Raw genomic sequence first — 17,692 nt, forward strand, 5'->3', positions numbered from 1 at the left:
GGATAGCCGCCGGGCGGGGCGTTGCCGGACCGGCTGGTTGCGTAGCAACGGCGGGAGGTGCGTGACGTGCGCAGCCGCGTTCCGTCCCGAGGCGCGCCCGCCCCGGGGTAGGCTCGCGCCGCCGCGTCAGCTCAGCGCTCGGTCCCGCGGCTGTGAAGAGGACGCTCTGCAGACTCGCTGCCCGCCAGCTCCCAACCCCGCGTCCCTGCGACCGCCGCGGCGAAAATGGTGAGTGGGAGGGAAGCCGAGGCGTGGGCTGAGGCGGCCGGGAGCAGCGGGTCTCGGGGGCGCCGCGGAGTCGGGGATAAGGGGGTGAGCCGTGCCCCAGGCCCGGGAGGGACCCGGCCCGGCTCGGGGGGGCGGTCTCCGGGCCTCCGTCGCCAGCCATCCTGGCTGGGCCCTGGCGCCCCTGGGCGGATCCGCGGCCGCTGCGCAGCTCCCAGCTGGGGCGAGGCCGCCGCCCTGAGCGTGGCCTCTGCGGTGCCTCCAGACCCGGCCTTGCCACAACTGACCGGGGTCGAGCGCCCCTACCCGCTCTGTGAAATCCATCCGGGGGGCTGCACACTGCAGCTGAGAAGTGGGAGGCGGGGGGCGTCGGAATCCGGCGACCGTCCTTGTTGGCGTGAGTTTAGTTCCCCAGAGCTAGCGCTGAGGCGCTCGGCGACTTGTGCGCGTTCCAGCCCTTGAGGTCTGTCCATCTCAATAAGGAAGCTAAAGCTTTTATGGAACAGCCCTAGAGCACGGAATGATCGCTAACGAGCAGGATACTGGCATGATTTAGAACGGGGTGGCCTTGCAGCCTCTTTGGTTTTTTTTTTCTTTTTATCTGGCAATCGGCTTCCAGCAGCACTCTGGTCGTGCTTGTCAAGCTTGGCAGGGTCTCTTTTAACCCTTCCCTGCCCGATCTGTCCGTGTATGGTTAGAATTTTTTTTCTGACCTGTAGACAGTTGGACTCTGCCAGAACTTGGTGCGCAGGGTGTGGGCATGATGCTGGGATGCTGATACAAGCAAATTTAAGAGCTTTAAAAACCATTAAAATACTAGAGTCACCAAAAAGTAAACAGGTGCTCATTGGTATATTCTATATGATGGACATTTTGCTTAATTTACGTATTTTCCCCCTTTACATTGTGTTCCTCTAATTAGCTATTTAAAAACAAACGTATTCTCAACTGAACTATCAGATGGAACATTTTGTCATTTTCTTTAGTCTGCACACACTGTTACCATTTTTGGTCAATGATTTGCAGGCATAGCCTTACCAGACTTTGCTAGAAATATTACATTCTAATTGCATCTGTCTGTCTAGAAGCAGTTGGTACCAGCTTATCTGCATACAAACTGTTTTCACTGTGTAACAGTTTTGGTTTTCTTAAGTTATTGCAACTTTCATGAAATGCAGGCGGCCCCTTAGTAAAAAGAAAAGATTAACCGGTACTTTCTTGATTGTAGGTATGTATGTAATAGGGATTTGATACGGTTCAGTTTTTGGTTTTTCTTTGGTTTAATGCTGTAAGCTACAAAGTATCAGCATCTTAAGTCTAATATTTAATTATTAAAAATTTAATAATATTTTAAATGTATATGCTACTTTATACTAAAAGACTTTTAATCTAGGGGCTTATGAGTTACGGTACGTTTAAGACCAGTCACTCTGAAAGTGATTTGAAGCTGACTGGCGTCTGCTCTAGAGACTTCTGATTTGACATTATACTTTTTTATTGTCTAATACAGACTTTATTTTTCTGTTTGAAAATAAGAGACCAAACATTTTACCTTCAGTTAAGTGCTTAAGTTAAATGCTTAAAGTGTAACTAAATGCAAGGAAGGAGGAGTCTGTTATATTTGCTTGTTCTTGTGAGAAGTGGGAGAAACAAAAATTAGAGATGAGCGGTTTCCAAATACGTTTCAAAATTGTTGGCTTTAGGGAGATCAAGAAGACCTTACAAGTTACCTTTGGAGTTCAGAATATAGACCCCCCATTTTTAAAGGTTATTTTTGTTTTTAGCCTTAGGAGCGCAGGAGCATCTTTGTTTAGTCCGGTGATTAGAGAATATTGTGGGTATTATCCCGGAGTCTAGCACTTTTCTTTTAGCTCTTTTGGTTGGATGCTTGGTTCCAAGTTTCTTTTAAGATTAAATTTTAACTACCGATGGGTTTGTTCTAAATTAGCAGAATCACTTCCTTGTATTCACCAAGTCTTCGAGAAGCACCTGAAATAAAGCGGTTTGAAAACAACTGGGCACTTGAGGATGAGATTAGATGTTTTCAGATGTCTCACTTTATAGTGTTAACCCCCTCCCCCAACAAAAAACAAACAATGTCTGCATCCACATGAACCACAATTACAGACCCCAAACAAAACTGTGTGTGTGTGCGTATTGGGTGTGCCAGCCTCCTTGTACAGAGATTGTTTAGTAGCCCACCATCAAGTTACTAGAGTTATTTGCTCAGTAGTTCTACTGGATATGGATTGAGACATCACACCTAGACTTGTCTAGCTCCTCTTGTAACCAAAGAGTTTCTTTACAGCATAGATATATATAGCTTCTTGGAAAGTAAGAGTGTGTAGTCTTGCCCCCAAAGTAGAGTTAAAAGGTTTGCACAGTAATCTAACCCTTAACATTATCCTAATATGAACTGTGGTCTCACAGACTGAACTAACTGGCACAGTATTCAAGTATTCTAATACTTGGTGATTAGCAAAAACACTACAACCCAGTGAAATAGGTTGGGCATGTATTCACATGCCTATTTAACATATGAGAAAGCAGATTGTAAATGATTAATTGACTTGAGACAAATCACCTTTTCCAACTCCAAGCTTTAAAATAATAATTTTGAAACATTTTAAGCAGAAAAGTACACAGAATCACAGATCCTTTTGTGCAGGAAAAAAAAGGGCTGTCTTATTGCCATATTTCAGGTTTTTATGTTGCCATTACAGCTAAACATGCATCGTCTTCCTCATCCTATTCTCTTCCCTCCCCAGAGTTATAACTATTCCTGCGTCAAAGATATAATAATATCCTGGTTGGTTAAGGAGGTGATTTTATTCAGGCTGTTGCAATTAGGAGAGCATTCCTGATTGCCTTATCTGAAAATATGCAACAGGCCAGTTCTTTGCAGTTACCTGTTTCCCAGAACACAAAACACATGGGGTGGATTAACCATCACTGCTTTCCGAGAACACAGGGCTCAGGTAAAGTTCACAGTAGTCACCTGAAATTGATATTCATTGGTAGTTCCATACTTTTAGCTACTTAATCATATGTATTGCCTTGATGTGCTTTTAAAACTTATGTAAATACTACGCTTCATGTATGCTTTTGCAGCTCTGTGAGAAAAAATTAAACTATGGGGTGGGTTTTTATTTTTTATTTTTATTTTTTTGCAAGGGGGGGCAGCTTTTGGGTGTATTTGTAGCTTTGATTCTTCAACTGCTGAATTGCGTTCTTTTGTATGACTATGCAAGTTTATCCATTCCCCTGTTGGTAGACATTTGGCCGTTTCCTAATTTTTTGCCTTTTTTTTTTGGTCTGTTTAAACTTTTTATAATAGGCAATTTCCATGTCATATATTACTATATATTACTTCTGTAGCCCCAGTGTGTATCTCTCCATGGTATATATCTAGAAGCGGAAGCTCTGGTTTGGAGCGTACATATTTTCTACTCTACTACTGGTTCGTTCTGGTTGTATTTCATCATCAACAGCTTGTTTCTACATTGCCTTTCACCACTTAATAAGAGACTTGAAACCTTTGCCAGTCTGATGGTTGTGAAATGGTTTCTCTTTATTTTATTTTGCATTTCTCTTGATTACTAGTGAGCTGACTCTTTTTGTATGTTTATTGCATCTTAGGTTTTTACATGCATGTTGCATCCTGCAAACCTGACCATTCTGTAAATACTTATCATCTTCACCTAAGCTTATTTACAGAGCCATAAAGTAAATATAACAGTAAAAAAAAAAAAAAAAAAATCAGCTGGATACAGTGTCCCATACCTGTCATCCCAGCACTTTGGGAGGCTGAGGCAGGAGGATTGCTTGAAGCCAGGAGTTGGAGACCAGCCTGGGCAATATAGTGAGACCTCATCTGAACAAAAAAATTAAATAAAAATTAGCTGAGCATGCTGGCATGTGCCTATACTTCTAGCTGTTTGGGAGGCTGAGGTGGGAGGATTGCTTGAGCCTGAGTGTGAGAGGCTTCCATGAGCTATGATTGCACTACTGCACTCCAGCCTGGCCACAGAGGGAGACCCTGTCTCAAAAAACAACAAGAGCATGATTATCAATACCAGAACCTCATACTGAGTACTAATATTTCTCTTTTCTGGGACATAAATTTCTTTCCAGGCCCCTTAACCAGCTAATTACCAGAAGTTCAATACTCTCTCTTAATTCTAGCCACCTGCCATTTTTAGGCCCCTGGTAGTGGTAGAATGTAGAGTGACTTAGGGCAGAGTTCTTTCCTTCTTTGCTGAGGGCTGTGGAGATTAACATCCCTCACTTTACACTTACACCCTCTTTCCTGGCAGTTCCTCTAGCCAAAACGTAAAAACACACACAGTAAATATATGGAAACAATGCACTTTCTGCTAAAATTTGCTGTACCTAAAACTTCTCTAAAAAATTAAAAGTCTGTAGGCAGGTGTGGTGGTGTGCGCCTGTAATCCCAGCTACTCAGGAGACTGAGGCAGGAGAATCGCTTAAACCCGGGAGGCGGAGGTTGCAGTGAGGTAAGATTGCACCATTGCACTCCAGCCTGGGTGACAGCGAGACTCCATCTCAAAAAAAAAAAAAAAAAAAAAATTAAAAGTCTAAAAAATAAACATGCAAAACAAGTAACCATGACTGACTTTCCTTCTTTTCTTTTTCTTTCTTTTTTTTTTTTTTTTTTTGAGACAGACTCTCTTGTAGCCACCCAGGCCAGAGCTCACTGCAGCCTCCATCTCCTGGGCAGAAATTATCCTCCCACCTTAGCTTGCGGAGTAGCTGGTACTACAGATGTGCACCACCACACCCAGCTAACTTTTTAAAATTTTTTGTAGAAAGGAGATTTCGCTATATTGCCCAGACTGGTCTCAAACAATCTTCCCACTTTGGCCTCCCAAAGTGTTGGGATTACAGGCTTGAGCCATCGTGCCTAGCAACTATTTTTCATAAATAGAATTTGTTTAAATCAAAATTGTGTTTAACTTAGTATACAGGAAGACTTCAAACTTTTGAATTTCTATGTTAGTATAACTTTATGTTTTCTTTCAGTAATACTTTGAGATGAAGCACGCTATATTTGAAGTTTGAAAAAAAACTTGCAAGTCTTGAAAAACTGAATTTAACATGTAAATGCGTTGTTTTTGTCCACAGAACAACACTCTAGTCTCTGAGTAACTAGAGCTAGTCTCTTCGTTGTACTGTCATTTGCATATGTAAACCACAGAGCATAATAAATAAGTAGAATATTGTGAAAGCATTTTTTTTTGTTTTGGAGGCAGGGCCTCATTCTGTTACCCAGGCTGGAGTGCAGGGGCATGAATACAGCTCACTGCATTGTCCACCCTCAGGCTGGGTCAGTTCTCTTCCTCAGCCTCCTGAGTAGCTGGGACTATAGGCACGCGCAACCACTTCCAACTAAGCTTTGTATTTTAAAAGCTTTATATATATAAAGATGGGATTTATAAATATAAATTTATATGTAAAGATAGGGTTTATAAAGGCGGGGTTTCACCATGTTGCCCAGGCTGGTCTTGAACTCCTGAGCTCAATCGGTCCACCCACTTTGGCCTCCCAAAGTTCTGGGATTACAGGCATGAGCCAGTGAGCCCAGCCGTGAAAGTATCTTGAGCTTACTTCCCTTGTGGCATAACATTCCTCTCTAGATTGTCCATGAAAGTCATACACAAAGATTTACACCTAATACTTCAGCAATATTGTAACCACAACTTTTCTTCTGTTCCTGCCTCCTTTCATTGATGTTAGAAGTGAGAAGTTTTCACTTGGAATTGTGCTTCTGAATTATCTCATTTTTCTTGAAATTTTACAATTGGGAGAGGCATAGACTTAGACAAATAAACATCAGGTTTATTCGTCTCAGTAATACTTTGGGCCAAAATGTTATATTAATCATTGAATCTGCTGTATTAAGACCCCCACTGAGTTGAATATTTAATCTAGAGTGATTCTTATCTCCAAGATTAGTCTTCTAGTAGCTGATACTGTAATGCTTACATGCTGCCAACACTATTCCATGTTTTGCTTTGTTATGTTAAAATTGAAGGTCAGTTTTATGTAGATTTTTTATTTGGAGGTTCTAGCAGGGGAGCGCAGCTGCTCATATAACCTTGACCAAAGACCGGTTCTCCTCTATTGGGAATGGTCATCCTCTTCTACCGAGTGCATAGCTTCTAGAGGGACGCACGTGGAGTGGTGAGGGAGGAAGGGGACACCAGCCTAGCCAGCCAGATCAGCCAAATCAACCCTGGTGATCAATGGGGTGACAGATGTCGCAGCCAGATCACCCTCACATCCTATGTAGATTTTTTAAAAGCAATTGATTTCGGTAAAAAATGCAATTAAAGTTTTTAAATTAACAATGTAATCTCTAGTTGAAGGTGTGAAAAGACAGAACTGTGTTGAAACAGGGCATAGATGAGTGCCTGAAAGATAGAAACTTAAGTTCATACTACAGCTGGAAGATCATTTGTCATTGTGTTTGTGCTTTTGGATCACATCAAAGAAAGATTGTTTACTCCTTTGAACATTTTTACATTACTTCATAAGTTGTTATTTCTGTTTGCCTTGTCACAGAAAAGCAAATGAATTTCCTGCCCTTGTTTCTATCTTGGCTTGCTTTCAGAAAATAGCTTGTAAATGTAATTAGTGTTTATTTTAAAATGGTTTCACAGCTTTTCTGTTGCTATTTTCATGTACAGGAGCATCCCTAATCTAAAAATCCAAAATTCTCTAAAATCCCAAACTTTTTGAACACCAACATATTGCCACAAGTGGAAAATTTTACATCTGACTTCATGTGACAAGTCACAGTCAAAATGCAGACAAAACTTTGTTTCACACACAGAATTATTAAAATATATAAAATAATTTTCAGGCTATCAGTATAAAGTATATATGAAACACAAATGAAGTTTGTGTTTGAACTTGGGTCCTATCCCCAAGCTATATCATTATGTATATGCAAATATTCCAAAATTTGAAAATATCTGAAATGTTTGCTAACGGAAGGTACTTAACCTATAGTAATAGAACTAATGCTACAGCACAGCACAGGCAAATACAGATAAGGCTTCTCCAGCTTGCTCTGGGGCAATCTTTGAAGTCAGTTGTTGAAGCTTAGGAGTTTTCAGGAATTCTCAAATCATTGTAAGAATCTGCAGCCTGACCAACGTGGAGAAACCCCATCTCTACTAAAAATACAAAATTAGCCGGTCGTGGTGTCAGGCACATGTAGTCCCAGCTGCTTGAGAGGCTGAGGCAGGAGAATTGCTTGAACCTGGAAGGTGGAGGTTGTGGTGAACCGAGATTGTGCCACTGCACTCCAGCCTGGGCAATAGAGCAAGACCCTATCTCAAAAAAAAAAAAAAAAAAAAAAAGGAAGTATTAGAAGAGTTGGGCTACTTTAGCTAGAGTTTAGAGAAGGCCTCTTTTGAGGTAGGACTTACACGGCGATAAAGAGCTAGCTGTGTGAAAAGCATTTGGGGCAGAAGGAACTCTAGGTAGAAGGGCCTGTAGAAGAGAATGGTCTTGACATTTGCCAGGGACAGAAAAAAGGTTTGTGTGGTTAGCATTCAGTCAACAAGGGGGAAATAAGTAGGAAATAGATTATAGGCAAGAACTAGACCAGAATGAGCCATTAGGTTAAAGGTGAGGAATTTGAATTTTATTCTGATGGCACCAGGAAGCCATTGGGTGTGTGATGGTGGGGAGGTGTTAAGTAGTGTAGTGGAATGAGAGATGATTTATCCCTGTGGTTGATGTGTAGAGATGTACGAATGGGGACAAAGGGCCGGGCACGGTGGCTCAAGCCTGTAATCCCAGCACTTTGGGAGGCCGAGACAGGCGGATCACGAGGTCAGGAGATCGAGACCATCCTGGCTAACACGGTGAAACCCTGTCTCTACTAAAAAATACAAAAAACTAGCCGGGCGAGGTGGTGGGCGCCTGTAGTCCCAGCTACTCGGGAGGCTGAGGCAGGAGAATGGCGTAAACCCGGGAGGTGGAGCTTGCTGTGAGCTGAGATCCGGCCACTGCACTCCAGCCTGGGCCACAGAGCAAGACTCCGTCTCAAAAAAAAAAAAAAAAAAAACAAATAGGGACAAAGACCAATTAAGAAACTATTGTTGGCTGGGTGTGGTGACCCACGCTTGTAATCCCAGTGCTTTGGGAGGCCGAGGTGGGAGGATCACTTGAGGCCAGGAGCTTAAGACTACCCTGGGCAACATAGAGAGACCCCATCTCTACCAAAAAATAAAACATAAATAACCAGGCATGGTGACATATACCTGTAGTCCTAGCTACTTAGGAAGCTGAAGCAAGATTACTTGACCCCAGGAGGTTGAGGATATAGTGAGCCAAGATCATGCCATTGCCCTTCAGCCTGGGTGACAAAGCGAGACCATGTCCGTAAACAAACAAATAGCGACACAACCAACTATTGCTTTATTCAGATGGTAGATGGTGGTAGCTTGAATTAAAATTTGTTAATAGTGGAGTTAATGAGAGGTGGTAAGATTGGATATATATTTTGGGGGTAGAACTGGAAGGACTTAATGATAATTTGGATGTGTGGCATAAGGGAAAGAAGACTCTCAAAGATGGCTTCTAAGGCTTAGACCTGATCTACCAGATAGTTGATGGTGTCATTATGCTTGGGAGCCTATAAAAGAAGCTAAAACAAAATAGTTTAGCAAAAATTTAGGTTCTTAGAATTTTGAGGAATAAAAAAATTGATTCAGAAGTTTTGTAAATCTTTAAAATACCATAATTTCGTAGTTGATTATAAGAGTAGTATATGTTCATTGTAGAACGTTAAGAAAAATTTAGCTGTAATGACAGTTCCAACCAAAGTATTAACATTTGGGACATTTTCTTTCAAGCCATTTAATATGTATTCTCATTTTTTCGAGAAGTAATTATTAGCTACCTTCTAGGAACCTGGCACTGTTGTTGTAGGCTCTAGAGATTCAATAATATACAAGAAAAAAATCCCTGTGTCTATGAAGTATACATTCTTTTTTTTTTTTTTTTTTTTTGAGACTGAGTCTCACCCTGTTGCCCAGGCTGGAGTGCAGTAGCGCCATCTTGACTCACTGCAACCTCCACCTCCCAGGTTCAAGCGATTCTCCTGCCTAAGTCTCCTGAGTAGCTGGGATTACAGGTGCACGCCACCACGCCTGGCTAATTTTTTATATCTTTAGTAGAGATGGGGTTTCAACTATGTTGGAGAGGCTGGCCTTGAACTCCTGACCTCGTGATCTGCCTGCCTCAGCCTCACAGACTGCTGGCATTACAGGCGTGAACCACTGCACCCGGCCCTGAAGTGTACTTTCTAATGGGAGAGACAGTTAAGAAATAAGTAAACAAATAAGATTACAGATTTTATACATATTATGATGGAAATAAGGGAATGAAACAGTGACTATCTGGAGACTGCCAATATAGATTTTTCTCACACACTTGAGTTCATCTATAGAGGATAAAACTGTATTTCCCATTTCCCAGTGTGACATGAGTGCCAGGATAATTCAGTGGGGGGAAAATAGTGTTTTCAATAAGTGGTGCTGGGACAATTGGATAGCCGCACGCAAAAGAACGAATTTGGATCCCTGCTTTATACTGTGTGTTGTATTTAACTTAAAATGGATCATAAATCTAAATGTGAGCACTAAAACTATGAACTCCTAGAAGAACACATAGGTATAAATCTCTGTGAACTTGTGTTAGGCAATTTTTGTTGGTAGTTTTCCTGGTGTTTCTAGGCAATGACACCAAAAGCATAAGTGACAAAAATAGATAAATTGGACTTCATTGTATACAAAAATGTTCATCAAAGACCACCATCAAGGAAATGAAAACACAACCCACAGAATAGGAAAAAATGTTTGCAGATCATATACCTGATAAGGAACTTGTGTGTAGAATATGTTAAAGGAGTTACAGCACAACAATAAAAAACCCACTCGTTTGGGCAAAGGATTTGAATAGATATTTCTCTAAAGATGTGCAAATGACTAATAAGCCAGTGGAAAAAAATGCAGGACATTATTAGCCATTAGGGAAATGCAGATCAAAACCGCAATGATATACTCCTTCGTACCTGCTAAGCCAGCTATAATGAAAAGATTATTGTAGCAAATGTTGGCCAGGCTATGAAGTTGGAGCACCCATACATTGCTGGTGGGAATGTAAAATGGTGCAGTAATTTTGGAAAATAGTTTGGCAGTGCCTGGAAAAGTTCAACTTGGGAGCTACTGTATGACTCAGCAGTTTCACTCCTACCTACATATCCAAGCAAAATGAAAATGTATGTCCACACAAAAGCTTGTACACAAATGTGCATAGCAGTATTATTCATAGTTGCCAAAAGTGAAAATAACCCAGTGTTCATCAGTTGATGGATAGATGGATAAATGTAGTGTATCCATATGAGGGAAGGGAATATTATTTGGCAATAAAAAGAAATGAAATACTGGTACATGCTACAACGTGGATGAACATTGAAAATATGCTAAGTGAAAGAAGTCAGTCCCAAAAGATGACATATTGTGTGATTCCATCTAATAAAATGTCCAGAATATGCAGATCCATGGAGACAGAAAGTACATTAGTGGTTAGCAAGGGCTAGGGTGGGTGGGAGTGGGAATGAGGAATGACTGCTAATGGGTTTGGAGTTTGTTTTTTTGTTTTTGTTTTTGTTTTTTGGAGACAGGGTCTCACTCTGTCACCCAGGTTGGAGTGCAGTGACATGAGCATACCTCACTGCAGCCTCTACCACCCTGGCGTAAAAGATCCTCCCACCTCAGCCTCCTGAATATCTGGAGCTACAGGCCCATACCACCATCCCTGGCAATTTTAAAAAGGTTTTTTGTCAAGATGAGGTCTCACTATTTTGCCGAGGCTGGTCTCGAACTCCTGGACTCAAGTGATCCTCCTGCCTCAGCCTCCCAAAGTGCTGAGATTACAGGCATGAGCTATTATACCCAGTCCAGGGTTTCTTTTTGTGGTATTCAAAATGGTCTGAGATTAGGAAGTGGTGATGAATGCACAACTTTGTGACTATACTGGAAACCCACTGAATTTACTACACTTTAAATGGGTGAATTTCATGGTATATAAGATATATCTGGAAAAACTACTTAAATTGTTTAATATCATGCATGTACGTCACCCTCATGTTAAATTTATTTTTATAAGAAATACTGTGTCATCTTGTGCATAAATCTTGCATTTCTTCAAAAGAGAGTCCTAGGTATAAAATCACCGAATCAAAAAGGTGTGTGTATTTCTAATATAAAAAATATGCTTACCTGCGGGGCGCAGTGGCTCATGCCTGTAATCCCAGCACTTTGGGAGGCCGAGGCGGGTGGCTTACCTGAGGTCGGGAGTTCGAGACCAGGCTGACCAACATGGAGAAACCCTGTCTCTACTAAAAATACGAAAAATTAACTGGGCGTGTTGGCTCATGCCTGTAATCTCAGCTACTCGGGAGGCTGAGGCAGGAGAATCGCTTGAACCCAGGAGGTGGAAGTTGTGATGAGCCGAGATCGCACCATTGCACTCCAGCCTGGGCAACAAGAACGAAACTCCGTCTCAAAAAAAAAAAAAAGCTTACCAGAGAAATAAAAGAAAATGAAACTAGAAAGAAGATAAAAATCAGTTATAGTCCTACTTTTAGAGATAAAATTGTAGAACTTCTTTTTCTTCTGTACTGTTTTCCATAATTGAGATTATACTGTACATATAACTTTGTATCCAGCTTCTTCATTCACTGAAAGTAAGTCATAAGTATTTCCCACATGCTATTAAAAACTTTTCATAAACATGATTTTAACAGCTGCATCAGGAACTATCCTGTGGATATACTATCATTTACTTTGTAGTTCTCCTGTTTTTATTTATTTGGGCTGTCTGGTTTTTTAGTATTAAGTAGATTATTTTCCTAGAATAAATTCCTAGAAGTGAGGTTACTGGGTTAAAGGGTCAATGGGTATGGATTATTGTAAGGCTCTATGATATAAATGGCCAAATTGCTTTCTAAAAGGTATTGGTGAATAATAAATAGCGTTGCCTGTGGTGGAAAACAAATCTGGAAAAGTAGGTTGGTTTAGACAATAAAAGGCTTTTTATGCTCTGTTAATAAATACGGACTTTATCTTGTAATTGCTTGGGAATTGTTAAAGACTTAATCTTGGGAGTTATAGGAGATTTTGAGAGTAAATGAGAAGGAATAGATTTGAAATACACGTTTCAGGAGGAATTGGCAGGGCTTAGAAAACTAGGTGTGACGGGGAAACAGTTGACCAGCAGTGTCTTTCATATTCATTGATGTGCTAGTTAGCCATCCAGAGAGAACTAAGACAACTTGTTAAACCAAGGAGAAATTTTTCACATTTAGCTTATTGTTTGGTTAATATGCTGTTTCTCGAAGAGTAGGATACTAAAAATATTCTTCACCTTGAAATAAAAATTAGTTGTATAATTTAGTATAATTTACATAAAGTGAAATTCACCCTTTTTAGTGTAAGTTCTGGAAGTTTTGACACATATATACACATATAGAAACATACACATACATATATATAGTTGTGTAACTACAGCCACAGTCAAAATGTAGAATAATTCCTTCACACAAAAAAATTCCTCATTAATCCCTCCTCCTGTCCCCAATAACCACTGATCTGTTTTTTGTCTCTATAGTTTTACCTTTGCCATGTAAGTGGAACTGTACATTGATACACTTTGAGTCTAGCTTCTTTTCACTTAGCATAAGGCATTTGTGCATCAGCAATTCTATTTTATTGCTGAATTTTATTCCATTCCCCAATGGAGAGAGATATTTTATTTTATTATTTATTTATGTATTTATTTTTCTGCGTTAAGGAGCAGAAAGTTTAATAGACAAAAAAGAGAAAGCTTCCTCATGCTGAGAAAACAGGTCGCCCAAGAGAGGGTCTCCCTGGAGAGGTATATTTTAATTTTTTCTTGTCTCAGTGGAGGATGAGGCAGAATATTAGAAGGATTTTTTTTCCTCTTTCTAATGCTCATAAATCCTTGAAACAGTCATTTTCTCTGCCTTAGATAAAACTAATAGATACAACTTACTATTGCACAATTGATAGATTACAGTATAGTATAAACAACTTTTATATACACTGGGAAACCAAAAAATTTTGTGACTTGCTTTATTGCTATGGTCTGGAATTGAACTTGCAATGTCTCCAAGGTATGCCTGTATATACTAGGAAAAGGGACATATTTTAGGACAAAACCTATGGCTTGCCTCATAGGCCCCAGTTTCTTCATTGCAGATTTTGATTTATGGCTGCAGGTGATGGTTGTGCCTAGGAGAATGGTAGGAGGTAGTGTAATTGAATCTTACAGTGTTCAGAGAGCTGTTACCCTTCTCTTTGCTGTTGGTATGTCTTTGCTATTTAACCACTTAACAGTCATGTGGAGAAAGAAGAGAGACACGTTAAATTGTTAGGTTTGTTTTTAATTCGTAGTTTTGATTATCAGAGAACAAATGGAAATTACTGTTTCAAATCACTTTTAAGCTGTCTGGTTTCTTTATCCATAACATTCTGTTACCCAAAGATTTCAATAAAAATTGGCCACATTGGTAACTAGAAAGAGTAGAAGAAGCTGTAATCAGATTTTCTGGTTAATAATGTAAGAGTCTTTGATTAGTGCATAGAAGGCCTTATGTGTGTTGTTTTAATCAATCCTCTTGAGTTAGCAGTACGATAATTCACATTTTACAGATGATGAAGCTGAGGATTAAAGACGTTAGCTAACTTGCCCAAGTTACAAGATTTTAGTAAGTCTGATTCAACCCTGTGTTACACTTTCTTCTCTAGTTAAAAAGGTCTTCTAAGGTTAAATGTTACAAATTCTGTTTTTGAGAAGAACCCAGCCAGTTTAAAAATATATATATATTCAGTATTTGACTTGCTCAGTTTTCCCTGTTAATTGTAAAATCAGAAATAGCCTTGTGTGTAGTATTGTTACATAAAATGAAGTTACCTTTATTGATGTTATGTAAACCTTGTATTTTAAATCCATTATTTCACTTCTTCCCCAGTAACTAGGCTTTTGTTTCTCAAGGAATTTAAAAAAAAAAAAAAACAAACTTGTTATGCCATCTGTAAGAATTAAGGTCTTTGCTTAAAGTCAAGCCCTTTTTTTTTTTTTTTTGGAGACAAGGTCTTTCTCTGTTGCTCAGGCTGGAGTGCAGTGGTGTGATCTTGGCTCACTGCATTCTCCACCTCCTGGGCCCAAGTGATCCTCCCTCCTCATCCTGAGTAGCTGGGACTATAGGCATGTGCTGCCACACCTGGCTAAGTCAGGCTCTCTTGTATGAAACTTTATGATGATCCTTCATTTTGGTTGTTTTGACTCTTTCCAAATTAACACTCAGAATAAGTACTTTTAAAAAAAAGAGTTTATCTGAATTTCTCCCAGGATTTCTTCCTTGCCCTCAGAAATAGTTAACCATAGTTAATTGTAGTAAACTAGAATTGAAGTCTTTACCCTTGGAGGCATTATTCTTTTTTTTTTTCTTTTTTTTCCTCTTTGAGTGACTTTGATATTAGAGGCATTAGTCTGTCATTGTGTACGTGATAACTGAGTTTCCTGATGACAGCAGTCATCAATAAAGCTAAATAATACATTGTTTTCTGAGGCAGAAAACTATGAAATATGGTCAATAAATTTGTTTACTCCAGACATACTACTTTGGTATTAAGAGAGTTAATTTTATGTGTTACTTTATATCAAACTATTTAAAATAAAATTTGTAGCCACACTTGGTAGTGATTACCATACTACACAGTGCAGAAAAGGAACGTTTTCACCTTATGTCAAGTGCTGATTTACTGAGCACAAGACCAGTATATAATGTACCGTTCCCTACTTGCTTTTTTTCTCTTGCACAGTGTATGACCATACCCTCCTTTCCCCTCCAGCCATGTTTCACCTTTAAATATTGAAGACCTCAAAATCATCTTTGGAGAAAGGCATAGGCCACAGACTGTTTCTGTGCTTCTGGGTTCTTTTCTTCTAGGCATGTCCTAAACCTTGGCAAAATAAATTTCTAACTTGAATGAGACCTGTCTCTGATACTTTTGGTTTACAGAATTCCCCTGTGTCCTGGAATGTTCCCTTGAGTTATCCCACCTTTCCAGACTTAACCAATGTACACTTTACATTTATTGATTGATGTCTGCTTGTAACTTCTGCCCCCCCAAAATGTGTAAAGTCAGTCTGTCACACAACCACCTTGGGCACATGTTCTCAGGACCGCCTAAGGCTATGTCATCAGCATGTCCTTAAGGCTGGCAAAATAAACTCTAAATTGAGGGGGATAAAAAGGAACATTTGGCTGGGCGCGGGTGACTCACACCTGTAATCCCAGCACTTTGGGAGGCCAAGCTGGGCAGATCACAAGGTCAGGAGATCTAGACCATCCTGGCTAACATGGTGAAACTCCATCTCTACTAAAAATACAAAAAAAAATTAGCCGGGCATGGTGGCGGGCACCTGTAGTCCCAGCTACTCGGGAGGCTGAGGCAGGAGAATGGCGTGAACCCAGTAGGCGGAGCTTGGAGTGAGCCGAGATCGTGCCCCTGCACTCCAACCTGGGCGACAGAGCGGGACTCTGTCTCAAAAAAAAAAAAAAAAAAGGAACATTTGTATCATCACAGAAAGTTCTGTTTGACAGCAGGGCTCTCTAGAACAGTGGGACGAAGGATTTTAGTAAGTCATGACTTCAAGGTGGTGGTGGTGGTGGGGAGAGTGTCTTAGCACTCATTTACATATGGTCACCTGTATCCTCTTTTTCAGTATGTTGATTAGTCCAGAACTACTATTTACCCTCTCCAGAAAATAAACTCCAGAATTGCAGAGGTAAGGGGCTGGCAGCAGGATGATGTTCAGGAGGGAGTCTAGGGATCTCAGTGCTTCTCAGACCAATTTCACTCTTTCTTCCTTATTTGAACTTCCATGTTTTTTCTCCTTGTCCTGGTGGATTTATGTTCTTTTTCTTTTTAATCCCATTTTTATACTTTAAGTGGAGTTTTGGTAGGGAGATGTATATATTCAACCCCCGACCCTCCCTCCCCGCCTTTTTTTTTTTTTTTTTTTTTTTTTTGAGGCAGTCTTGCTTTGTTGCCCAGGCTGGAGTGCAGTGGCGTGATCTCTGCTCACTGCAGCCTTCGCCTCCCGGGTTCAAGTGATTCTCCTGCCTCAGCCTCCTGAGTAGCTGGGATTCCAGGCACATGCCACCATGCTCAGGTAATTTTTTAATTTTTAGTAGACACAGGGTTTTACCATGTTAGCCAGGCTGCTTTCCTGACCTCAAGTGATCTGCCCACCTCAGGCTCCCAAAGTTTTGGGATTACAGGCGTGAGCCGCAACGCCCAGCCCAGTTCCGCATCTTAATATAGGACCTGTGAGACCCTGAACACTTCTGTGAAGCAGAAATGTGCTGAAGAACTTGTCACTCTCATTTTATTTGTTGTCTCAGCATTATTGTTCCGAGGCATCAGTTATAGCAGCCAAAAGCCCAAATATTTTGTCATTAGCCATTTTGCTTCTGTTGGCCCTTGTGCAAGGCATGGTGTAAATAAAGTAGAATCGCGAACCCAGTTTTTAACTCCCCAACTCCTTTGAGAAGTTGGTAGAAGTAGGTAGATTGAGAAAGACGCTGATGACATTTTTGCCAGTTTGAAAATTTGTATTTGTCTGCAGTATCCTACATTCAAATATTTCATACTTTACCTTAGAAAAATAATTTTCTTAATTAATAATTTTCTGAGGTAGTTAAAATAGCTTTCATCCTGTTTTCTCTATTAATAATAAGGATCATGTGAAGTTTAGTTGACGTTAATTTTGTAGCCAAAGTCAGGTGTCTTACTTGAGTTTAGTAGTACGGAAAAAGACCACCATTTCTGATATTTTTTGGTTTAGGAGGGACTGCTGTAAGCCGTCATTGCATTTAGCTTTTGGACTGGTTCAGTTGTTTACAAAACTCAAATTAGAAAAATTTAATGCTCACGTTTCAAAGGTTACTATCCGTGTGCTAGAATTGAGAGAATTGTTTTTTTAAGTTGTGTTCTGTCGTTTGCAACTGTAAAATACCCAGTTTTCTATGTTTTTTGTAACGTTTACTTCCCTCTGTGAGTAGTAACATTTTTAAAGAAGCTTACACTGAGTGATTCTTAAGTATACAGGCAGGGCCTCAGATGTATTGATTTAATCTCTGAATCATTATTTTACAAAAGCTGTGCCAGAGGAGACTCAGACAGATTTGAGAACAAGTTAAAAACTGGTAGTCTAGCGAGATAAAATGCTGTGAACCATACTTTTAACAGCTACTTTTTGACATGGGGGTGGAGCTCTAAGAGCAACTGTTCTCCAGTGGTCACTGGAGAAACTGAAGTTGTGGATAACATAT

General features: G+C 40.2%; 1 protein-coding gene across 3 annotated transcripts in view; it reads left to right on the forward strand.

Annotated features, from left to right (window-relative positions):
• DSTN (destrin (actin depolymerizing factor)) overlaps positions 1-17,692 on the forward strand; it is a 35,710-nt gene continuing 18,018 nt past the window's right edge. For all 3 annotated transcript variants that reach the window (XM_011979475.1, XM_011979476.1, XM_011979474.1), the window contains exon 1: positions 1-228. Coding sequence is in view for 2 of the 3 variants with exons in the window: in XM_011979476.1 (XP_011834866.1) it covers positions 226-228 (3 nt within the window). In the remaining variant the exon portion in view is untranslated. The remainder of the gene's footprint in view (positions 229-17,692) is intronic.

Source organism: Mandrillus leucophaeus, unplaced genomic scaffold (genome assembly GCF_000951045.1).
Source record: "Mandrillus leucophaeus isolate KB7577 unplaced genomic scaffold, Mleu.le_1.0 Scaffold202, whole genome shotgun sequence".
NCBI lineage: Eukaryota > Metazoa > Chordata > Mammalia > Primates > Cercopithecidae > Mandrillus > Mandrillus leucophaeus.